This window comes from Dendrobates tinctorius, unplaced genomic scaffold, assembly GCF_039654945.1.
Source record: "Dendrobates tinctorius isolate UK_male_01 unplaced genomic scaffold, ASM3965494v1 ptg000011l, whole genome shotgun sequence".
Classification (NCBI taxonomy): domain Eukaryota; kingdom Metazoa; phylum Chordata; class Amphibia; order Anura; family Dendrobatidae; genus Dendrobates; species Dendrobates tinctorius.
Window position 1 is genome coordinate 78,707,901 of NW_027361679.1, and position 26,836 is coordinate 78,734,736.

Genomic DNA, 26,836 nt, shown 5'->3' on the forward strand with positions numbered 1-26,836 from the left:
ATACTTCTGAAGGTGAAGATGCTGGTGATTCCACCATTGCCTTTCTCCTGAGTAAGCCCTCCTTCTTTTCCCCTCCCCCACCCAGGGAAGAGGGGTGCTACTGTGCATTATAGTACACCGACCAAACAAGGCAACACAAACATGGGTTAACAGAAATCTCCAGGCATACAAAATATTCACTCACATATAACAGAGGAATGCACCGGGGCATGGAGGTAAGGGAATAAACCAAAAATAAAGAAGGATTGGGAATTACCACACATAGAAATCAAGCAACAGTCACCGATAACTCCTACAAATCTCCTCATATTATCTCCTCTCCTTCCATTAGCCTTGCAACAAATGCTTGCTCTGACAAGGATTTGTAACAGAGCCCAGATTATAAAGGGGAAAGGAGTGGCTATCCGAGCTCAGCTGTGAGCACAGGGATTTCCAACATGGCTGATTAACCACTGTTCTGCAAGAAGAAATAAACACATTTAAAATGAAGGAGAAATGCATCTTCTCAGCGCCGGAGTTGAAGCAATAATACTCTGCGGTCTTCTGGCTCCACACTGTCGTGGTAACCCTGTGACAAGGACATTTCAACCTTACAGAAGCATTCATGAGAATGAGGGAAGAGAAAGGAAAGGAGGGATTGGACATTGACTTATTTTATAGTTTTGTTGGGTTATCTCATTTCATACACAGTGGGTATGGAAAGTATTCAGACCCCGCTAAATTTTTCACTCTTTGTTTCATTGCAGCCATTTGGTAAATTCAAAAAAGTTCATTTTTTCTCATTAATGTGCACTCTGCACCCCATCTTGACTGAAAAAAACAGAAATGTAGAAATTTTTGCAAATTTATTAAAAAAGAAAAACTGAAATATCACATGGTCATAAGTATTCAGACCCTTTGCTCAGTATTGAGTAGAAGCACCCTTTCGAGCTAGTACAGCCATGAGTCTTCTTGGGAATGATGCAACAAGTTTTTCACACCTGGATTTTGGGATTCTCTGCCATTCTTCCTTGCAGATCCTCTCCAGTGCCATCAGGTTGAATGGTGAATGTTGGTGGACAGCCATTTTCAGGTCTCTCCAGAGATGCTCAATTGGGTTCAGGTCAGGGCTCTGGCTGGGCCAGTCAAGAATGGTCACAGAGTTGTTCCGAAGCCACTTTGTTATTTTAGCTGTGTGCTTAGGGTCATTGTCTTGTTGGAAGGTGAACCTTTGGCCAAGTCTGAGGTCCAGAGCACTCTGGAAGAGTTTTTCATCCAGGATATATCTGTACTTGGACACATTCATGTTTCCTTCAATTACAACCAGTCGTCCTGTCCCTACAGCTGAAAAACACCCCTATAGCATGATGCTGCCACCACCATGCTTCACTGCTGGGATTGTATTGGGCAGATGATGAGCAGTGCCTGGTTTTCTCCACACATACCGCTTAGAATTATCGCCAAAAAGTGCTATCTTCGTCTCATTAGACCAGAGAATCTTATTTCTCATAGTCTCGGAGTCCTTCATGTGTTTTTAGCAAACTCTATGCTGGCTTTCATATGTCTTGCACTGAGGAGAGGTTTCTATCGGGCCACTCTGCCATAAAGGCCCGACTGGTGGAGGGCTGTAGTGATAGTTGACTTCATGGAACTTTCTCCCATCTCCCTACTGCATCTGTGGAGCTCAGCCACAGTGATCTTGGGGCTTTTCTTTACCTCTCTCACCAAGGCTTTTCTCCCACGATTGCTCAGTTTGGCTGGCGGCCAGGTCTAGGAAGACTTCTGGTGGTCCCAAACTTCTTCCATTTAAAGATTATGGAGGCCACTGTGCTCTTAGGAATTGTGAGTACTTCAGAAATTCTTTTGTAACCTTGGCCAGATGTGTGCCTTTCCACAATTCTGTCTCTGAGCTCCTTTTCCAGTTCCTTTGACCTCATATGATTCTCATTTGGTTTGAAATGCACTGTGAGTTATGAGGTCTTATGTAGACAGGTGTGTGCCTTTACAAATCAAGTCCTATCAGTTTAATTAAACACAGCTGGACTCCAGTGAAGGAGTACAACCATCTCAAGGAGGATCACAAGGAAATGGACAGTATGTGACTTAAATATGAGTGTCTGAGCAAAGAATCGAATATTTTTGACAATGTGATATTTCAGTTTTTATTTTTTAATAAATTTGCAAAAATTTCTACATTTCTGTTTTTTTGTTCTCAGTAAAGATGGGGTGCAGAGTATACATTAATGAGAAAAAAAAAAGAACTTTTTTGAATGTACCAAATAGCTGCAATGAAACAAAGAGTAATAAATTTAAAGGGGTCTGAATACTTTCCGTACCCACTGCAATTTGCTATGGAATCTATTTTCTAATTATGCAAATCGCAGATGTAACTAACAATGTATTGTAATACTATTATGAAAATGTGAACAAAATTTTCTTACTATACTATACTTACAGTGATATGTTGTATGTATTTAATGTAAAGATAAAATAATTAAAAAAAAAGAAAAAGGGATTCGGTATGTTGACATCCAACTGCCCAATCCTGTTGAATTTTAATATCTGATATTGCCTTTGGCAGAGAGTCGTAACATTGCCATACAGATAAAACAGACAAGCAGTCCAGCCAAAAATCTGGTTTGTAATGGTAATCAAATGCGTATGGGCACTTTCAGCGTTAATCATGTTTTATAATATTGAAATGGTAATACAATTTCCTTTGCAGAACAGTTGTAATTTTCAATTAACATTTGTATCATGTTGACTGTCCTTATGTTTATGTATCATTGTGCATATGTTAATTAGTAAATGCATGCTGAAGTCAAAACTATTTAGTTCATTTTCGGATGATAAAACATTCTGTTTTCTCTCCAGCAAAAGATCTGAATTGAATACAGACATTATTGTTGCCTGCTATCAACATCTGGCAGATTTACTCAGTAAATTAGAATGTAAGTTTCTGCAATATACAGAGAGAAGCATTATGTAAAATATTGACTTCATTTATGTCACTTTATTTGTCCTTTTCAAGGTCTTAAGATGAATAATGTGAAATTAGGTAATGAAAAGGAAGATATTCTAAAATTTCTTCTAAGGACGATAAAAGACTTCCAGGTAAATCATACAGAAAACAAGACAAAATAGGTATACTAACTTAAAGATATGCAAGGGTTGGCTCGCCATATACTTAGGCTTTGATGATACTTATGTTAAAAATTCAATGTTAAAATAGTAATCTGATTGAAACAATTTTTTATCTTATGCGATGTCCTTATGTGAGCGACACCCCACAAGTCTCATCTTGAATCTTTTAAGTAATTATAGAAATATGATCTTAAAGGGAATCAGTCATGTCAAAAAACGCAACTATCCTTGTGAAGATCTGAGGTTGTGGGTTGTAATAATCACCTAGGCAGGTTAACGATGCAACTATTTTTTATTTCTTACATCTATGGTAGTCCCTCTGCCCCCGTACCAAGTGTCTCACAACTTTTGGTTGGCCCACAGATTTCATATCTCCTGCAAGTATAGTCTGTAGTCACAGTCATCGCTCCTCCAGAGGACAGGAGGACAAATTTAAGACAAATTAATTGAAGATAATAATACCAAAGAATTTGTGTTTGCAATCATTTTCAGGAAGAAACTGAGTATTATCTGACAGAATTGCAGGGGTGTCAAAACTTTTGGCCACAACTGTAGTGATGGCACTGCTTGGTCTACAATCCCCATTCACACAATGGAACTAGTGGCTAGAAGAACAATGGAATGATTGAGTTCCTTGATTACTAATCTTGAATCTGGCCTTATGCATAAGATCTAATCTGCATGTCTTCCTCTGCTCACTGTCACTGAATGGAAACATTGATTCCTGAGGCTGAACTGATGAGCAAGCAAATCTCTAATAAAACACAACAATAATATCAACGCAACTGGTGCTCCATGGTGGAAAAAGTCTGCATCCCTTAGTGCCATGGTCTCTGCTCTACGTCCCTTTGTCCAATAGTCTTTAGTAAGTGGTTAGCGCCTCACAAACCTGCAGATACTGTATGTGGTTAATCTGCATGTTAATAGCATTCTAAAGCCATGCAGCCACTGTACTGGAAGCCTGGCTGTCCATAGCAAATGAATTTCATTCCTCCTGGCAGTATGCGTCTTTCAGTCATAAAGGTGCGGTCGGCGTAGCTGCAATCATCAGTCCGTATACAGCTATAACCACACCCCAGCACTGAATGACAGCTGGCTCTACACTGATGCACTAATTGAGAATGCTGTAAGTAATTGCCAGGGCGTGGCTTCAGCTGCTGCTCACTATGTACTGGTGGTAACTGCAGCCATCTTCCATGACTAAAAACCGGAGGCTACCGGGAGGGAGGAATAAAGTTAATTTCCTCCCGGAGCCGTACTTTCAGTGCCATGGCTGCAGAGCTTTAAAACGCTATAACCTACAGATTAACTCAATATCTGCAGGTTAATAGGGTTTTTTGACATGACATGCTCACTTTAAGCCTGCTATGCACATTAGATGGCTAGAAACACAACAAAGAAGAAATGGAGTATATAAACCCCAAAGTAAATAGGAATAGTGAAAAGACACATTTCATTAAAAAATAAATTTTATTGAAAACAGTCAGAAAATAAATAGGTAACAATACAATAAAATATATGAACAGTAATAAACGGTGAAGACACAAAAATGCGACAACACTAAAGGAAAACTCTTTGTCATAAATGTTAGGGTAGCAATTATCAAAGTTAATCCACATAAATGAAATGTACATTCAAATATTTTAGTCATAATTCACACGTTAGATGGCTGTCGGCTGAACAATACTTCAGATGATTGTTCAGCCAACAGCCATTTCTTTTGGCTCTCCCATACAGATGAATTCTTGTTCAGCTGAGTACTCCAGTGCTCTCTATGAGAAAGCCATTGCCAAACATATTTGGCGATGACTTCTCTCTGGGAGAACAAAGCGATCGGCAGTCTGAAATACAACATGCCCAACTGAAATACGACATGCCCAATTGATATCTCCCCCGAAAATCAGCTTCCTTCATACCAATTAGACTGTCAACCAAACACATCGGTATCGGTGGGTTTGCCAGCCATTAGTCTAATGTGTATGGAGGACTTAACTTAAAAGGGAGATTCTCAACTATATGCTATAAACAAACAATATTAGTGATGCCATCTGGGGCCCAAGGATTGCAGAAGCCCCTCATGTATATAATGAGCAGCCCCCAGAGAAGGGCAACTTCAGAAGGTGTAGTTGACTTCCCAAGATAATAACAGGCCATCCATAACAGCTCCAGAGATTCCTTGTTTTCTCCTCTGAGCTTTATCTGCGTCATGCATTATGCCCAGTTAACAATAATTGAGATCTATGGTACATTTAAATCTATTCTGTAGCTCCAAATGAATAATTTATTAGTTATGTAGAAAAGCATAATTGGCAAGAAGACAAAGGCTATCACTGACAGAGTGCACCGTTGGCAAATAACATGGCCCTGATTTTGTCCCATATTTGAATTTTCCCAGAAACTTCAATCTCTTCAAACTTTTGCTTTAGTTGCACCTTTTCAGTTTTATTCAAGAACTGGACTTTGATTAAATAAATTATAGTCATTAAATAGGTAAAAATTATCTAAATGCAAAATCACATGTAATAAAAATTGGGCTGATTTATCACTATATTTATGCCATATTTAGGAAGTCTTGAACTACTTTTTAGGATTATGCTGGTGAAAGTGAATCAGACATCAATGTTAAAAGATGCCCTAAAATGTCCTTGATTATGTTCTGAAAAGTATCCTTTGTTCTCATTTACTTCTTTATATCTTAGGACTATAAAATAAATAGTGAAAGTAGCAGAGAACAAGTGGAAAAACTTCTGAATGAACGCATGGACTTGAGAGAAAACTATCATGAGAGAATTAATCAGGTACATTTAAAAACATATCAAATACCATAATCTACTGCTTTGAATGTCTTATAGACCTTTTTCCTAATCTTTTTATGGAATATACACCAATGTTTTTAACAATTTTGAAATAAATATTGAATTTATCTACTCACGTGTGCTGGATTCCCTTCTACCTCAGACAACCTTAAGCTATATGTTTATTATTTAGTCTTCAGCAAAGCATTGAATAGAATACTATTCATGGTGACTTTGGTATTTCGAAATCGTCATTTTCAACACCTGTGAAGTGCGGTATCTGAAAATGGTGGCATGGCTTTATAGTTGCATATGGAGAATTAAATTTGAATAAATACCTTCCATTGTTTTTGCATAGTTTACATTTTCTTTTCTTTTCAATGGTTTTTTTTATCGAAAATTATTGAAAATTTCAGAATTTAACACGAAATCATGTAGTAATACAGCATAAATCATTACATAACTTATAATTATTATTCATCAAGATTTAGACTATGTAGAGTCAGATAAGTATAGGTTGCATTGAGGAATAACAGATTGTAGATGGGAGGTTTCTTCAGATCAAAACTCTGTACACAACCATTTCATAACAGGGTATAAAGTCTTTAAATTGCTACAACTCGATCGACATCATTTTCATTATAGCTGTATTAAGATATTGGATATATATGAAACTAGCTGAAGAGCCCAGCGCTGCCCGGGCATAGTAACTAACTGTGGTTAGTTATAACAAATTATAATTATCCTCCATCCCATAGTCCCGTACCCATATACCCATCATACATATCCACGATCCCATTGGCCCGTGCCCATATACCCATCATACATATCCTCCATCCCATAGTCGAGTGCCCATATACCCATCACACATCCTCCATCCCATAGTCCCATGCCCATATACCCATCACGCATCCTCCATCCCATAGTCCCGTGCCCATATACCCATCATACATATTCGCCATCCCATAGTCGAGTGCCCATATACCCATCACACATTCGCCATCCCATAGTCCCATGCCCATATACCCATCATACATATCCTCCATCCCATAGTCCCGTGCCCATATACCCATCATACATATCCGCCATCTCATAGTCCCGTGCCCATATACCCGTCATACATATCCTCCATCCCATAGTCCCATGCCCATATACCCATCACACATCCTCCATCCCATAGTCCCATGCCCATATACCCATCATACATATTCGCCATCCCATAGTCCCATGCCCATATACCCATCACACATCCTCCATCCCATAGTCCCATGCCCATATACCCATCATACATATTTGCCATCCTATAGTTGAGTGTCCATATACCCATCACACATCCTTCATCTCATAGTCCCATGCCCATATACCCATCATACATATCCTCCATCCCATAGTCCCGTGCCCATATACCCATCACACATCCTCCATCCCATAGTCCCATGCCCATATACCCATCATACATATTCGCCATCTCATAGTCGAGTGCCCATATACCCATCACACATCCTTCATCTCATAGTCCCATGCCCATATGCCCATCATACATATTCTCCATCCCATAGTCCCGTGCCCATATACCCATCATACATCCTCCATCCCATAGTCCCATGCCCATTTACCCATCATACATATTCGCCATCCCATAGTCCCATGCCCATATACCCATCACACATCCTCCATCCCATAGTCCCATGCCCATATACCCATCATACATATTCGCCATCCCATAGTTGAGTGCCCATATACCCATCACACATCCTTCATCTCATAGTCCTATGCCCATATACCCATCATACATATCCTCCATCCCATAGTCCCGTGCCCCTATACCCATCACACATCCTCTATCCCATAGTTCCGTGTCCTTATAACCATCATACATATCCTCCATCCCATAGTCCAGTGCCCATATACCCATAACACATCCTCCATCCCATGGTCAACCATTATGACATCATAATGAGCGGCGGGGCTTGCAACCTATGATGACATCAACGTCGCCATGGCAACCATTGTGACATCATAATGAGGGGCGGGGCTTGATACGCACACACTGTTTCCCCCAGTATGTAGATAGGGGCATTATCACATCATAATGAGGGGCGGGGCTTGACGCGCACACACTTTTTCCCCAGTATGTAGACAGGGGCAAAATTGTTTGGTGAATTGGAACGCGCAGAGTTAAAATTCCGCCTCACAACATAGCTTAGGACGCTCTCGGGGTCCAGACGTGTGACTGTGTAAAAATTTTGTGGCTGTAGCTGCGACGGTGCGGATGCCTATCCCGGACATACACACACACACACACACACACACACATACACACACTTGAGCTTTATATATTAGATAATTATATAGGGTAAAAGAGGTAGAGTAAACATGAAGCGAGGAGGGGTAAAGAGGGAAGGTATGGGAGAAGGGGGGGTAAAAGACGAGGCCCGAGTTATTTAAGTAATTAACAGAGGTGTTGAAGTCAAAGTACGAGGCATTTCAGACAAAATATTGCATTCAAGAAAGATTGTATAGCCCCTTACTGAGTATTGGACCCATTACTGGGTTCAAATAAAATTAAATAAATCCGGAAAAAAAACACATATGAACCCAAAATCACAAACTATGTAAATCTTTATTAAATAGCCAAAACATACATAACCTGCAAGGTTAAAAAGTGGGAAACCTAAAACAAGGCACCACAACCCATATTCATAACAGTAAGAGGCTGCACATATCAAAAGAACCCCAGTAATCACTCTTCAAATGCTAAATAGCCATGAGAGACAGTCACTAAGACATAAAGACTCCATACCATAAAAATCACCAGTCCTATACAAGTAGTGCATGCAGTGCCCTAAGGCTGGCACCATCACCCACAGGAGGTAAAGTTAATCTCTGCACTGATTATTGGGGTTCTTTTGATATGTGCAGCCTCTTACTGTTATGAATGTGGGTTGTGGTGCCTTGTTTTGGGTTTCCCATTTTTTAACTTTGTATGTTTTGGCTATTTAATAAATAATTATATATTTTGTGATTTGGGGTTCATATGTGTTTTTTCGGATTGAGTTATTTCAGTACTAGACTATTGCAGTTTAATAGTGCTACTTTAGTCTTGCTTATGCTTGTAAGTGGATCTAAAACAGATCCATGGACGCCAAGTTTCTTCAAATGCAGGTTGTGAGCAGTTTACCAGGGCCACAAGTCTAGCCATGTGATACAACATATCCACCTTTTCATAAAGTTTGCAGGAAGAGGGGACAGTTGTCGATTTCCAGTACATAGGGATCAACAATTTCACCGCACCTCCAGCACTTAGATGAGGTGCCTGTCCACCAGCGGTTGCTTTGTTTCGGTGTAATATACCATCTGGTTATAATTTTAAACGCGTTCTCTTGAGCTCTGACACATTGTGTTGGGCCATGTGAATATTTGTAAATGTGGGAAATTTGAGTTGGGATGAGAATTAATTATAGAATTAATAAATATACAAAGTTTAGGAAACACCTCTCTACACATTAGAGTAATGTCAGCCAAACTGCTAATTTCAGGGAGACCAGCCGACTATCCACTGTGTAATAGGGTCCTCCTGATTTTCGACCAAAAGATAATATTTAGGGAAAGAATGATTGACTATTTTGTCTGCTTTCTCCACTCTCACCATGGAGAACACATGAATGCATTGCCAAACCAAGTGTGTCTGTGTATTAGTACGTCAGAAGAGAAAGCTCTTGACTCAATGAGTATTTGACTGACATCTACCTGATGTGTATGGCTACCTTAATGGAGTTATCTGGGACAATTTTAGTTTTTTCTTATGGGCCTAAAAACTTACAGGCAATTAGTTGCTCACTACTGGTCTTTTGTGCCCGGTTAAAATCTCTGCCAGCTCAGAGCTGTCATGAATCACTCCTGCTGGCGATTCAGCTTTTAGTAATGTCAGAGTAGTTGCTTCTCTTCTGCTCTGCTCTGTTGATGTGGTGTGACTGCTCATGCCATGCTGATTGACAGCATGTTCCCCACTTCATAGCTGCGGGGAGCCAGCTGTCAATCAGAATAACATTGACAGTCATTGACGAACGCTTGTCGTATTTCTGACCCGGTATAGTAATTAGTTGCACAGTTACCTACGTGAATATAGGCGACGACCGTAATTTAGGGTCCCTTTTGAGGCATGCAGGTCTGATTGCGTGGTAAGCCACTTTTTATGCAAATTTCTGCATTTTGTGAATATGTGTACTAACATATAGAACACAATGCCATGGTTTCAAAGGAATGACAGCCGTTTTTAGTGACATACAAACCGAGCATATATCATTATTGTTCCTACGTTTTCCACCTAGGTGGATTTCACACACGAATGGGTTAAAATCCCTACCTCTCTTGGTGATTACACAATTGGTATGTCTTGGCAAAAAAGAATATTATAGGTACTGTGCTTTTGGATATCAGCACCGCTACCCTATTACATCTAAGGGGACTATAGGTCCTTTTTAGACCAAATTCTTGTTGTGTGTGTAAACCACTGTTTGTGTTGTTTGACCTTGCAAATGCACTTTAGTCAGTCTTGTATTTTAAAGATTTGAAATAAAGTTTATTATTTTTATTCCAATACGCTATCCCTATACAATTGATTTGGAAATAACCATCCGCTATATTTCAGTCAGTAAAATACCTAGAGCTATCAGTATGTGGATATAATAGATCAGGGAAGTGTAAAAAATGGAAGGGGGACACACCAATCTTAATTATAATATAGTATGCTGCAAGTGCAGAGTGGCAATATAGAAATAGATCAGTGCATTACCCTTGGATTCTTTGATTATTGAAATTATGGGACCCAAACAAAGGGATTGCATTAGATAAAGGGTCAGGGATAAATGATTCCTAGAGTATCGTTAAAGTGCTCTGTGCCAAAGTTACCTTGGACAGGATGTCAGTAGTTTTCAAATGGAAGTAATTGCCTCAGCGTCCCCTCACCCTGACACACGTTTCGCCGCCAGCCTCTTCCGGGGGCGTGAAGGATGCAGAACTGCTGGCAGGAGCAGTCTATGATCACTCTGTACCAGAACAGGGCAGAACAGGTAAATAGTTAGCAACTACCTGCCTATTAGTTCTTAGTCCCATTAGAAAAAATAAAACAGTCCCTGATAACTTCTTTAACTTAGCAAATAAATTGCTTGTCCAATTAGGTCATCCTGGAATATTAGAAAATCCTGCCGAAAATGTATTAAATAAAAGTATCACTCACTTGTTAAATCATTTGCTGCTCCAGTGCTGATGCTCTGCTGGTTGTATATAACAACATGTTTTGGTTTATGGATTCTTGATTCTATAAGCTGTTTCTTATTGCAATAGGTTACAGCTGTCATAATTGAGCTGAAACATCTGAGGCAAGCCTATAATGGACTTTTGAGACATTCTCGAGATTCTGATGACAAAAAAGCAATGCAATGGATAAGCAGAGTACAGGCTATTAAGGTAAAATGATATCAAGTTTTTAGTCAGTGATAAGCGGTCATAGAGGAGCGCTTAGGAAGCAACCCAGGGGCAGACAAAAATGTCAGGTCTCCACCGCAGCTCCAGCCGAAAACCTCCAATGGAGGATAGGAGCAATGAGAAAATGGAAATGGTCTTAGGAGTGCAGGAAAGAGACTCAGACAAGAGATGGGGTTAAACCACAACGCGTTTCGACGGAGAATCCGTCTTCATCAGGTGAAACTTCTCTTTAAAATCTCCCCCTCCAAAGTTTTTCCATTTTTTTTAAGGTTTAAGCCTTAGGCCGGCGTCACACTACCTTAGAATATGGGCGAGTGCTATGCGAGAAAACATCGCATAGCACTTGGACCAGTGTTAATCTATGGGGAAGTGTTGTGAATTAATAGTAACATAGTAACATTGTTAGTAAGGCCGAAAAAAGACAATAGTCCATCCAGTTCAGCCTATAAAATTCTGTCAGAATAAATCCCCAGATCTACGGCCTTCTAAAGAACCTAGCAATAACTGTAAGATACAATATTGTTACGCTCCAGGAAGACATCCAGGCCTCTCTTGAACCCTTCGACTGAGTTCGCCATCACCACCTCCTCAGGCAGAGAATTCCAGATTCTCGCCCTAACTGTAAAGAATCCTCTTCTATGTTGGTGGAAAAACCTTTTCTCCTCCAGACACAGAGAATGCCCCCTTGTGACCGTCACCTTCCTTGATATAAACAGATCCTCGGAGAGATATTTGTATTGTCCCCTTATATACTTATACATGGTTATTAGATTGCCCCTCAGTCGTCTTTTTTCTAGACTAAATAATGCTAATTTTGCTAATCTCTCTTGGTATTGTAGTTCCCCCATCCCCTTTATTAATTTTGTGCCCTCCTTTGTACCTGCTCTAGTTCCATTATATCCTTCCTGAGCACCGGTGCCCAAAACTGTACACAGTACTTCACGTGCGGTCTAACCAGAGATTTGTACAGAGGTAGTATAATGCTCTCATCATGTGTATCCAGACCTCTTTTAATGCACCCCATGATCCTGTTTGCCTTGGCAGCCGCTGCCTGGCACTGGCTGCTCCAAGTAAGTTTATCATTAACTAGGATCCCCAAGTCCTTCTCCATGTCAGATTTACCCAGTGGTTTACTGTTCGGTGTGTAATGGTGATATTGATTCCTTCTTCCCATGTGTATAACCTTACATTTATCATTGTTAAACTGCATCTGCCACCTTTCGGCCCAAGTTCCCAACTTATCCAGATCCATTTGTAGCAGAATACTATCTTTCTCTTGTATTGACTGCTTTACATAGTTTTGTATCATCTGCAAATATCGATATTTTACTGTGCAAACCTTCCACCAGTTCGTTAATAAATATGTTGAAGAGAATAGGTCCCAACACCGACCCCTGCGGTACCCCACTGGTCACAGTAACCCAGTTAGAGAATGTACCATTTATAACCACCCTCTGCTTTCTATCACTAAGCCAGTTAGTTACCCATTTACACACATTTTCCCCTCAGACCCAGCATTCTCATTTTGTGTACCAACCTCTTGTGTGGCACGGTATCAAACGCTTTGGAAAAATCAAGATATACCTCATCCAATGACTCACCTTGTTCCAGTCTACAGCTTACCTCTTCATAAAAACTGATTAGATTGGTTTGACAGGAGCGATTCCTCATAAACCCATGCTGATATGGCATTAAACAGTTATTCTCATTGAGATAATCCAGAATAACATCCCTCAGAAACCCTTCAAATATTTTACCAACAATAGAGGTTAGACTTACTGGCCTATAATTTCCAGGTTGACTTTTAGAGCCTTTTTTGAATATTGGTACCACATTTGCTATGCGCCAGTCCTGTGGAACAGACCCCGTCGCTATAGAGTCTCTAAATATAAATATATAGAGTCTCTAAATAATGGTTTGTCTATTACATTACTTAGTTCTCTTAATACTCGTGGGTGTATGCCCACTTTCTGGTCTACCTCTGGTTACTAGTGAAGGTAGTGGAGCTGGTTGTATTGACAGAGGGGTCACGAGTTCTCTTTCTGGGCTCCCTCTGGTGGTTGCTGGAGGTAATGGAGCTGATTTGATTAACAGAGGCTTGCCACCTGATAATGAGGGGGACGATTGGAGATCTGGAGTTTCTGACTGGATTTAAGACAGCTGACTCCCTCTCTCCCTGCTGGTGATTTTTTCCTGCCTCCTGAGGTCTTAGTTTCCAGCTCAGTCCCTGCATGCTCAGCTAAGTGTTCTTTTGCTATTGTTCACATTTGATCTGGTTTTGTCTATTTCAGTTTTGTGTGGTCAGCCAGCTCCAGATGGGGCTGTGCTGAATCTCCATCCATATGTTACTGCTTGTGCCAGTTTGTTTTTGTCCCTTATTAGATTGGCCTCTTTTTGCTCTGCTTTCAGAATATACCAGAGGGCTGATATAGTGGGCAAAGTCATGCGACTTCAGTATTTTTCTATCAGACGTGTTGGACATTTTTTGCAGGGTTTTTTGCGTGATTACAGACAATGTCTTTCCTTTCCTGTCCTGTCTAGTTAGTGTGGGCCCCATCGTTTGCTCAGTCTATTTTCCTACCTATGTTTGTGTTTTCATCTTGTCTCACCGACAATATATGTTTGGCGGGTATCTATTCCTTTGGGGTCTGCTCTGGGGCAGTTTAGATTTCCCCTTTCTTGCTTTAGGCTTATTTAGCTCTCCGGCTGTGTCGAGGTGTCTAGGATCATCACAGGTACGCTCCACGGCTACTGCTAGTTGTGTGGATAGGATCAGGGGTCTGCAATCCACTTAGTTACCAACCTCTCTGGTTTTCTGTGTCTTAGCTTGGTCTTGCTCTCCTCCTCGGTGACCCAATCATAACAGGGCAGCTCACATCACCGTTTATGTTCTCGGGCATGTTCAGCGTGTGTGTAAGATCGAAGCATGCTGTGATTGTCACCGAGACTTGGCTGAAACTTGCCAATGCAAGCCTATGGGTGTGAGAAAAAAATCGCACAGCACTCGGACCATACAAGTGCTATCCGATTTTTACGCACCCATGTCCTTTGAAAAGCTGGCAATTCATGTGCTGCGTACAGTAAAATCACACTGACAGGTTAGAATAGAATAGAGATATACACATAGAATACATAGCTATATAGATGTCAGTAGCACACACACATATATGTAATGAATGAGTCACCGAGGAGTAAAAAACAAAAAGCAAGCTAAGCCCAGAAAACCGGAGAGGTTGGTAACTAGTGGATTGCAGACCCCTGATCCTATCCACAACAACTAGCAGTAGCCGTGGAGCGTTCCTATGGTGGTCCTAGACGTCTCGTCATGGCCGGGAACTAAATAAGCCTAAAGAAAGAAATGGAAAAGCTAAACTGCCCCAGAGCAGACCCCAAAGCAATAGACAGCCCCCAACATGTATTGTCGGTGAAACAAGATGAAAACACAGACACAGGTAGAAAGATAGGCTGAGCAAACGATGGGGCCCTCGCTAACTAGAAAGGACAGGAAAGAAAAGCTGCTGTCTGCAATCACGCAAAAAAAAACCCTGCCAAAAAGAATGTCCAACACATCTGATAGAAAAAGGCCCTGAAGTCGCTAGACTTCAAATCACTATATCAGCACTCAGGTATATTCTGAAGACAGAGCAAAAGAGATCAACTGATCAGAGACAAAATGGGGATTCAGCCCAGTCCCAGCCAGGGCTGGCTGAACACAAAAGCTAAGTAAACCAGACAAAAACTCATATGAACAATAGGAGAGAAAACTTAGCGTTAGGAAGGCAGGAACCAAACTGGAAACCAGGAGCCACAGTCAGGAAAAATCACCAGCAAGAAACTAGGGAGTCGGCTGCCTTAAATCCAATCAGAAACTCCTGATGTCCAATCGCAGTCCTCTTCCTCAGGTGGCCGGTCTCTGCCATTTAGATCAGCTTCATTACCTCCCTTCACCAACAGAGGGAGTCCAGATAGAGAACTCTGTTGTGAGTTTATTTTCCCCTTCATTACTGAGGCCCGAGGAACTCCCTCTTCTGGTAAAGAAAGGTAGTGAGCCTGATTATCAAACACCTGAGGCTGATGATGATGACTGGCTGAGTGGAGTTACGGACTGGATATAAGGCTGCCGACGCCCTTCTGCCCTGCGGGTGATTTCTCTGTGGGATCCTTGGAGACCAGTCTGAATTCCTGCTCCTTTAAAGCTAAGTTTGCTGCTCGGCCTTTTGCTTTTGTGCTTTGACTTTGTTTTGCTTTGTTTTTCTGGATTTCTGCCATTCCCTGCTGGGGTGTGCTGAATTCATTTAGCTCTGTCTTCTGAAAATACCTGAGTGCTGATTTAGTTTTTGAAGCCTAGCTGCTTCAGAGCCTTTTTCATATCAGCTTGTTGGCTTATGTCTTTGATAGGGTTTTGGCAGATTGCAGACAGCAGCCTTCCTGTCCTTTCCTATCTAGATAGTTGCGGGCCCCGTCTTTGCTCAGTCTATCTTTCTGTCTGTGTTAGTATTTTCATCTTGCTTCACCGTCATTATATGTTGGGGGCTGCCTATTGCTTTGGGGTCTGCTCTGGGGCAGTTTAGATTTCCCCTTTCTTTCTTTAGGCCTATGTAATTCTCCGGCTGTGATCGAGGGGTCTAGGGCTTCGTAGGAACCCCCCACGGCTACTGCTAGTTGTGTTGATAGGTTCAGGGGTCTGCAATCTGATAGTTGCCAACTTCTCTGGTTTTCTGGACTTAGCTTGTATTTCTGCTTTTGCCTCCTACGGTGACTCATTCATAACAGAACTCACTACTCCTCTGTCAGCACAGCCAGCTCCATAACCCTCACCAGAAGCCAGAGGCAAACCCGAAAATGAGTTCACAACACATACAGTATATATGTATATACTGTATATTACATAGAAGAATAGCCAGCAATTCATCTGCTGTGTAATGTAAAATCACTGCCGGAGCCGACAGGATAGAAGACATGAATTACATACAGTAAATACATATGGAATAGGTAGATATACAGATGTCAGTGACATATACAATTAGCACAGTGTGTGTGCAGCTTACTGTACATGTATTTAATTAATAAAAGATTATTTTTCTTTAAAAAAAAATGGCGTGGGCTCCTGCACAATTTTCATAACCAGCAGAATAAAAGCCGATCGCTGGGGCTGATGTTTATAGCGTGGGAAGGGGGTAATACCAATGGAGTTTCCCAGGCTATTAATATCAACTCACTACTGTGTACTTATCCTTTACTAGCTGCTAAAATGAGGAACCCTAAATTAAAATGACGTAAGGCCCCCCTATAATTAATAACTAGCAAACGCTATGCAGACAGCTGCGGGTTGATATTAATAGCATAGGAAGGGGCCATGTATACTGCCCCCCAGGATAAAAATATCAGCCCTCAGCTGCCCCAGAAAAGTCGCATGTCTAAGATGCACCAATTCTGGCACTTAGCCTCGCTCTTCCCACTTGCCCTATAGCGGTGGCAAGTGGGGTGATAGTTGGGGGGTTGATGTCACCTTTGTATTATCAGGTGACAACAAGCCCTGTAGTTAATAATGGAGAGGCGTTAACAAGATGCCCCATTACTAACCCCATAGTCACATTGTATGAAAACACAGACACCCAGAAAAAAGTCCTTTAATTGAAAGAATGACAGGCTTCTTTAATAATCTTAATTAAACCATACCTACGACCTTGTCTATTCCCCCAATGCCCTTGTCATCTGCAAAAGAGTTAATAAAACAAACAACAATATTCCTCACCTTTCCGCAGAGATGCTACTAATCCATTTGTCCCACGATGGGTCTAGCTCTGCTACATCTAGATGGCAGGCTGCATGGTTGTGCTTAGGGTCTCCCTATGAACTCCTATTACCAGACGGATGGCACCGCGAACGTGAGAAAGTTCTTCTGCTCGCGGTGCTGTCAGACTGGTCCTGCGAGTTCACAGACAATGAACTCACTTCACTTTTCTGACATCAATGCGAGCGTGGTGAGAAAATTTCTATGCTATCTATTCTATTTTATTCTATTCTAACCTGTAACTCTGTGATTTTACTGTCCCCGGCACATGAATTGCCGACTTTTCAAAGGACATCGCTGCGTAATAATTAGCCAGCACTCGCATGGTCCTAGTGTAACAAGGTGGCACGGGGTGGTAGTCATGGCCTAGTTTAAAAACACAGTCAGTGAGCACCCCGGCCCCTTGCACACAAACAGACAAGTAGCGTCCCAGTCCTGTTACCTTCTTATCACACTCATTTCAGCCACTGGGGATGGGCCATCAGGAACACACCACAAGCACAGTTCTGTTCCAACCAAAAACTTTACTGTGCATCATATAATGCTTCCTGTTCTGCCCCTGCAGCTTCTTGAGCCAGTCGAGCATCACCAGCTCCCACCCAGATTTGGGAGCCACCAAAAAGTCCTTCTGGGGCCAGTCTCGCAACACTAGGACCCGTCCACACTGCCTGACAGTCCTTTGCAGCCAATGTCCCCCTGGAACAGGGTATCCTCTGCTCCTGGAAGTGAGGCACATCCTGCCTCGGGCAAGCCTGCCCAGACTCTGCTCCAGATATTCCTCAGATGTTCCCCAATCCTTTTACAAAGAGGACGTATAGTTTGACCTACATACATTTTATGGCAAAGGCAATTTAAAAACATTTAAAATGGAATGTTTTAAAATGTCTTGATAAGGGATGATTGTCCGCATTATTCCTGATATTCCTCAGATGTTCCCCAATCCTTTCACAAAGAGGACATATAGTTCGACCTACATACATTTTATGGCAAGGACATTCAATTACATATATAACTCCTGTAGTGCTACAGGTAATAAAATCCTGGATTTCGAACTGTGTTCCACACTGCAAAGTGACAAATTTTTGTTTTGTGGGGTGTAATGTTCTGCACATTTTACATTTATGGCAAGGAAAAGAGCCCTTTATCTTTGTTTTAAAAGGGCCAATTCGATTTGAATGCTTGGGATTTGTAAAAGGATTGAGGAACATCTGAGGAATATCAGGAACAATGCGGACAATCATTCCTTATCAAGACATTTTAAAACATTCCACAAGGGGTCGGCTAATGGAACTAAAATTATGGGCATCAAAACAGTTAATAAAGACTGGCGCAAAGGTAACTTTATTAATCAGATGTCAAGAGAAGAGACCCGCTAGATTTTTGAACTAAATACCCTGAAACCAAAGGGATTAAATGATGAGATTGAACTATTTGCGTTTGACTAATTAAGGGTTAATGAACCAATGATATATATACAGCTGTAAATGCAGGAGGAGCCATCCCTGAGGAAGCAATCCGCAGTATTCTGAAACGCATAGGACTATTGGCTCCCCCTGCAAACCGTTACTTTCTGCTGGGCACCACGTGACTCTGTTAGTCACGTGACCCGAATTACGTCACACAGGTCCTGTGCTAACGCGGACTCTGACAAGCCCTGCCAGCGTTCAGGGCAGCTGCCCGCGCTCAAAGCAAAGCACAACCAGGGAGCTTGTCACTGGCCGGGACAACGCTCCAGAGCTCACCGCTACCTTGGAGGGTCTCCTCATCGAGACACAAGCTAAGTACAACTTAACCCACTGGTGAATATTTACAATTCTGCAAAGCGCAGTTTATCATACTGATCTTTTGGAAGATATTTGCCTCATTTCGTCTAGATCACACAAGGTTCCTTCTGAATCATTGCAGGTACTTATCATAATTGATCAGTAATGTTTTTGATGTTTGTTTCATAGCGCGAGTACTATTTTATTTATTTATTTATTTAAGTATTAGGAATTGCTTGGTTCAAGCAACAAGCACCTAAGCTCTCAGACTATGGCAATCCAAAATGTTTATGTTTTTAAAAAAAAAAACATTTTTAGTGCGTGATAGCAGAAAAAATCTGGTATCACTGTAATCACACCGACCCGAAGAATAAAGTCTAATTGACACATTTTCAACTGCTACTGATTTGTTCATTCTGCCTCACAAAGATCCCAGTTTGGCTCGGCTTGCATTTATCCTGTGCTCTGCGCTGAGCACTTTACCCCGGGGTTTCCATATAAATCTCTGAAATACATGATTCAGATGAAACCCCCAGAGGAAGATTCCCTATAATAGGGCAGATAGAGGCACTGTGTTTGCTGTTTGGCATATGATCCGGCAGTGTCCGTCTTTTTAAGCTTGCATAAAAGTGCAATCGGCCAGTTTTGTGCACTTCTGAAAAAAAGTACACTGTTTAGCAGAGGTCTGCCTCATTATAATGAAGGAATCCCTCAAAGGTTTCATCTGAATCATGTAATTCAGAGATTTAGACAATAAAAAATTACGGTATATTGTGATACTGCGTTAGCCAGGAAAATCGATGTAAATACTTTAATGCCCAAAAATGACAAAAGCATTCTCGGAGTTATACTCTTACTGGCTAACCAGAAAGAATATATATGTGCAAGCTTTTCAGAGAACAGGGGGTCCTTCTTCAGGCAGGTTTACAAAATAATTAATAAGACAAGAGCATAACATTTAAGAGATATTACAACAGGACATTTGATCATGTGGTTGTAGGGGAGATGCCTCCTAAAGATAACCCAAGGAAATTAAATTAGGGTTTGTGAAATGGAGAGGCGGTGGGAATGTTCCCTTAGTTGTCTGGAGTCTGTCTGGTGGAGGCGTGAATTTTGTTCATATAGTGAGTTATAAATCTAGGTGTTAAATTGAGTCCTAATGTCAAAGAATTGAACATCCTTATCAGTTTGAAATCCCAAATTCTTCTCTCTGTCGTTCTAAAAATGAACTTTTAATATTAAGACTTTTAAATATTTCATACACTGTCAAAGTCCAGAGTAATGTTTTCCCACAGACGTGTCCAGTTCATTCCTGATTGTGTGTCTGTGTTGATTGATCCTTGTTTGTAGTTTGTGCATGGTTTCCCCAATATAGATACGTCCAGGGCACCTTGTACATTGTATCATGTACACCACATTGGAGAATGTTCATGAAAAGAAATCCATGATCTTATAGTCCTGATTTGTGTTTTGTATGTGGACTGTATTTGTTGGTAATACGTGAGTACAAGTTTTGCATTTTTTATTGTTACATGGGAATGTGCCTGATAGTGATGAGAGGATACTTCTCACAAGGAGATTCCTTAAATTAGGGGGCTACTTGTAAGAGAGAAGTGGTAGTTCTGGAAATATTTCTTTCAATGTGTGGTCTCTGTGGAATATGGGATGGAGATCAGCATCAATTTTCCTTAGGATGCTCATATGGGGGTTGCATGTGACCACAAGAGACACACTGTTGTTGTCCTCCCTGTTTCTTCAATCCAGGAGACTGTTTCTTGGGAACCTTGTAGCTTTGTGGATCTGCTCATCTCTTACCAGTGGATCCTTGTTCTAGGAATGTATTCCTTAGTGTGAGCAGCTGTAGATTTCTGTCCTTACTGTCTGAACAGATTTGAATGTACCCCAGAGTTTGACTGCAGAGATTTTTTTGTGTGTCTTGGATGAAAGCTGTTCCATCTAAGAAATGCCAGACGTCCTGTGGGTTTATGGTAAAGTGATGCTTGTATGGTGTTGTATTTGATGTATATGGTCATATCCAGAAAATGTATTTGGGACTTTGCTGAAGTTATTGTGTAAGTTAAGCAGATCATCTTTTGAGCCTGTCTAGATTATTAGCAGATCATCAATGTAGCGGAAGGAAGTATGCTAGAAATTTATTAGAGCAAATGACAAAAAAACCCTCCTCTAGTTTAGCCATAAATAGGTTAGCATATTGTGGAGACATTTTGCTTCCCATGGCGCTGCCCAAACACTGTTCCCAAAGGAGAAATAGTTGTGATGAAGCACAAAACTAATAATAGCATGGTTGGTTCTGTTGAAAGATTGTTTTTTTTAAGGAATTATTTGCATGCCGCAATCCCATCCTCATGAGAAATGCTGGATTAGAGACTCTCTACATCCATGATGGCTAGTATTGTGTCCTCCGGAAGTGGGGCCAGGGCTGACAATCTGCAGAGAATATCTGTGGTGTTCTGGATAAAGCTTGGTGTGCGCTTCACCAAGGGTTTCAGAATGTTCTCCACCCAGCCTGAGATATTCTCAGTTAATGTCCCAAAACCTGGATTGGCCTCCCAGGAATTCCTTCTTTATGTGTTTTAGGTAACACGTAGAAGCTACCTCTTTTGGGATTGTCTGGTATTAGTTCCAGTAGTGAGGATGAAGTAGAATCAAAACCATTAATGATATGTGTTAGTTTCTCCATGTTTTTTGGGGGGGGATCTTCCTAAAGTGGAGTGTAGCATTTTCTATCAAAGAGTTGTCTGTGTGCTTCCTGAATGTAAACTGACATGTTCCTGAATACTACACCTCCTCTTTTGTTGGTTTGATAATAATATTGTTGTTAACTTTTAAGGATTGTATGTAAAGATGAGCAAGCACTAAAATGCTCATATGCTCATTACTTGAACTGAGCAATTGCTAATGCTCGAATGCTCATTTAGAGTACTGAGTATAATTGGAGTCAATGAGAAATCAAAGCATTTTTCTGGCAGACCATAGAAAGACCCTAGAAAGAGGTCTGGGGTGCAATGAAAATGTTGAAAAGGATGGAAAAAGTGCTGAGTGGAAGGAGAACAGGATGGGGAACACCCCTGGAAGCATCTCTGACTCCCAGATCGCTGCTGAGAACAATAGTGCTACAGTTTTACTTCACTTTAAGGACTGACAAAAAAAAACATTCAAAATCAACAAGATATTGGAGCATACATGGAAAAAATGTAAAGAAACATTCTTTCCTGTATAATGACTTTTATATAAGACAAAATTTAAAAAACGATTTAAAAAAAAATAATAATTTAAGTAAACTAAAATTGAAATTTTTGGTAAAAAATTGGAATTTTCAGTGTAATTTATGAAGGTAGCAAGAACTGCCAAAATGTGATGTATGAGGGACTCATATGCACCCTCTATTAGACATAAAGGATGGCATTATACACATTTGGTTCAAATTGTCATATAGTGGTACTCCTAGACTCATAAAGGCTGTGCATTAAGTGCAAAGCCTACCAAAAATTACAAGCAGGGTCATCCATACACTCTTAAAGGCACCAGCTTAGAGTCTCATTCAAATATTGTGAGCAAAGCATAGCTGTGGTTCTCCTACACTCATAAAAGCTCTGCACACTGTCCAAAGCGTGCCAAAAGTTATTAGCAGTGTCATTCATACAATCTACACTAGTGGCCAAAATTGTGGATACAATTGAAGTTTTTTATATTTTTCGAGGCTTCTGGAACTTTCAGAGATCTTACTTGCTTGATTACATAATTACGGTACATTTGTAGCCCAGGCACGCAATCTGTTACTAGAGATATCGGGACACTTGTTTTTGATATTTTGTTGGTAGTTTTTATAATTTTAACAAGAAATACTGGACTTCTTTCTCTGTGAGTAAAATTCATAAATTTTTAGTTATATGTTAACTAGAGTTGAGCGATACCGTCCGATACTTCAAAGTATCGGATCGGAATGGATCGGCCGATCTTTAAAAAAAGTATCGGTATCGCCGATTCCGATACCGGAAGTCCCATTCAAGTCTATGGGACTTCCGGTATCGGAATAAGAAAAACCCTGTTTTTGCCTTGTACAGCCTCTCTGGGGTCTGTACGGGCCTTTCGGGGGGCTGTGCCGGCCTGCCAGGGGGTCTGTGCAGGCTCCGGTGGTCTGTGCCGGCCTGCCGGGGGGCTGTGCCGGCCTGCCGGTGGTCTGTGCAGGCTCCGGTGGGCTGTGCCGGCCTGCCGGGGGGCTGTGCCGGCCTGCCGGGGGGCTGTGCAGGCTCCGGGGGGCTGTGCCGGCCTGCCGGGGGGCTGTGCCGGCCTGCCGGTGGTCTGTGCAGGCTCCGGGGGGCTGTGCCGGCCTGCCGGGGGGCTGTGCCGGCCTGCCGGTGGTCTGTGCAGGCTTCGGGGGTCTGTGCAGGCATCGTCCGATGGGACTACAAGTCCCATCGGGCGATGCCTGCTACCATGACAGTGATTGACACATTAGCCAATGATGGGACAGTAGTAGTCCCATCATCCGGCTAATGTGTTGAATGTAAAAAAAAAAAAAAAAAAAAAAAAATTACATGCTACATACATGCTACATTCATACTACATACTACATACATGCTACATTCATACTACATACTACATACATGCTACATTCATACTACATACTACATACATGCTACATTCATACTACATAAATACTACATGCAACATACATACTACATATATACTACATACATACTACATGCATGCTACATACATACTGCATGCTACATACATACTACATGCTACATACATACCACATATATACTACATACATACTACATGCATGCCACATACATACTACATGCTACATACATACTACATATATACTACATGCATGCTACATACATACTACATGCTACATACATACTACATATATACTACATGCATGCTACATACATACTACATGCTACATACATACTACATATATACTACATGCATGCTACATACATACTACATGCTACATACATACTACATACACACTACATACATACTACATACATACTACATGCTACATACATACCACATATATACTACATACATACAATACATTCATACAATACATACATAGACATACAGTACATATAACATAGAGTAACATACTTACCAATACTTGTCACATTGTTCCCCGAAGCCATTGTCTTTTCCGGAATAAATATTAACATAACAAACCACAAAAATACTCACCCACGATCCGAAGCAGTCCACGAGTGTGTCCCACGACGATCTTGGGTAGAGAACTGCAGCATCAGATGATGCTGCCGTTCTCTACGGGCTGCAGGAATCCAATGACGGAAGGTAGGTATCCTTCCGCACTGTATTCCTCCACCACTTAAAAAAAAAAAAGTCCCTAGTCTCACTTTATGCCATTGCTGCGTGGGAAATTCCCACACAGCAATGGCATAAAGTGAGACTAGGGACTTTTTTTTTTTAAAGTGGCGGAGGAATACAGTGCGGAAGGATACCTACCTTCCGTCATTGGATTCCTGCAGCCCGTAGAGAACGGCAGCATCATCTGATGCTGCAGTTCTCTACCCAAGATCGTCGTGGGACACACTCGTGGACTGCTTCGGATCGTGGGTGAGTATTTTTGTGGTTTGTTATGTTAATATTTATTCCGGAAAAGACAATGGCTTCGGGGAACAATGTGACAAGTATTGGTAAGTATGTTACTCTATGTTATATGTACTGTATGTCTATGTATGTATTGTATGAATGTATTGTATGTATGTAGTATATATGTGGTATGTATGTAGCATGTAGTATGTATGTAGTATGTATGTAGCATGCATGTAGCATGCAGTATGTATGTAGCATGCATGTAGTATATATGTAGTATGTATGTAGCATGCATGTAGTATATATGTAGTATGTATGTAGCATGTAGCATGTATGTAGTATGTATGTAGTATGTATGTAGCATGTAGCATGTATGTAGTATATATGTGGTATGTATGTAGCATGTAGTATGTATGTAGTATGTATGTAGTATGCATGTAGCATGCAGTATGTAGCATGCATGTAGTATATATGTAGTATGTATGTAGCATGCATGTAGTATATATGTAGTATGTATGTAGCATGTATGTAGTATATATGTAGTATGTATGTAGCATGTAGTATGTATGTAGCATGTATGTAGTATGTATGTAGCATGCATGTAGTATGTATGTAGTATGTATGTAGTATGTATGTAGCATGCAGTATGTAGCATGTATGTAGCATGTATGTAGTATGTATGTAGTATATATGTAGTATGTATGTAGCATGTAGTATGTATGTAGCATGTAGTATGTATGTAGCATGTAGTATGTATGTAGCATGCATGTAGTATATATGTAGTATGTATGTAGCATGCATGTAGTATATATGTAGTATGTATGTAGCATGTAGCATGTATGTAGTATGTATGTAGTATGTATGTAGCATGTAGCATGTATGTAGTATATATGTGGTATGTATGTAGCATGTAGTATGTATGTAGTATGTATGTAGTATGCATGTAGCATGCAGTATGTATGTAGCATGTATGTAGTATGTATGTAGCATGCATGTAGTATGCATGTAGTATGTATGTAGTATGTATGTAGTATGTATGTAGCATGCAGTATGTAGCATGTATGTAGCATGTATGTAGTATGTATGTAGTATATATGTAGTATGTATGTAGCATGTAGTATGTATGTAGCATGTAGTATGTATGTAGCATGCATGTAGTATATATGTAGTATGTATGTAGCATGTAGTATGTATGTAGCATGCATGTAGTATATATGTAGTATGTATGTAGCATGTAGTATGTATGTAGCATGCATGTAGTATGTATGTAGTATTTTTTTTTTTTTTTTTTTTTTTTTAACATTTAACACATTAGCCGGATGATGGGACTACTACTGTCCCATCATTGGCTAATGTGTCAATCACTGTCATGGTAGCAGGCATCGCCTGATGGGACTTGTAGTCCCATCGGACGATGCTTGCACAGACCCCCGGACATCAGCACAGCCCCCCGGCAGGCCGGCACAGCCCCCCGGCAGGCCGGTACAGACCCCCACAGGGTGCACAGACCACCGGCAGGCCGGCACAGCCCCCCGGCAGGCCGGTACAGACCCCCACAGGGTGCACAGACCACCGGCAGGCCGGCACAGCCCCCCGGCAGGCCGGTACAGACCCCCACAGGGTGCACAGACCACCGGCAGGCCGGCACAGCCCCCCGGCAGGCCGGTACAGACCCCGGGCAGTCCACACAGCCCCCGGCAGGCCGGCAGAGACCCCCGGAAGGCCCGAAATGACGGCGCATCATGATGCGCACACACCGCGCATCATGATGACGTCAGGCTGTCAATCAACTTTGAACTTCCGATTCCGATGCCGAATTCCGATATTGAAAAAATATCGGAAGTCGGTATCAGAATTCCGATACAGCAAGTATCGGCCGATACCCGATACTTGCGGTATCGGAATGCTCAACACTAATGTTAACTTTTCTTTATGTCTGCATTAAATTAAAAAGTGTTTTAAAGCTACAGTCGTCACTTGATCCTTTCAGTATAGGTCCTACAGGCTTTAATTTCTTTACAAACTATTGATAAATTTTATTTCTTGTATTTTGATAATATTTAAATTTAAATTTTTAAATGAATAATTATAAATGTCTATTTTGAGCTCACAAACTCCAGAATGATTGTTTTTTTTTAGATTTTAATCATGCCAGCCACAAAGAGGTCTGATTGGTCTTCAAAAAAGAGAGCTATGGCTATTGTTTTGAGGAAGGAGGGATACAGTTTCCGAGAAATTGCCAGGAAGATGGGTGCACTGCTTCTGGAGTGCAAAAGCTGTGTTCACGTTTC

The 26,836-nt window shown here is 41.1% G+C and overlaps 1 protein-coding gene across 1 annotated transcript in view; it reads left to right on the forward strand.

The window, feature by feature from the left end:
• Positions 1-26,836, forward strand: part of LOC141048148 (uncharacterized) — a 217,609-nt gene that overhangs the window by 184,289 nt on the left and 6,484 nt on the right. Inside the window, exons 12-15 of the mRNA XM_073543592.1 lie at positions 2,854-2,930; positions 3,011-3,093; positions 5,823-5,921; positions 11,265-11,387. Coding sequence (XP_073399693.1) covers positions 2,854-2,930; positions 3,011-3,093; positions 5,823-5,921; positions 11,265-11,387 — 382 coding nt within the window. The remainder of the gene's footprint in view (positions 1-2,853; positions 2,931-3,010; positions 3,094-5,822; positions 5,922-11,264; positions 11,388-26,836) is intronic.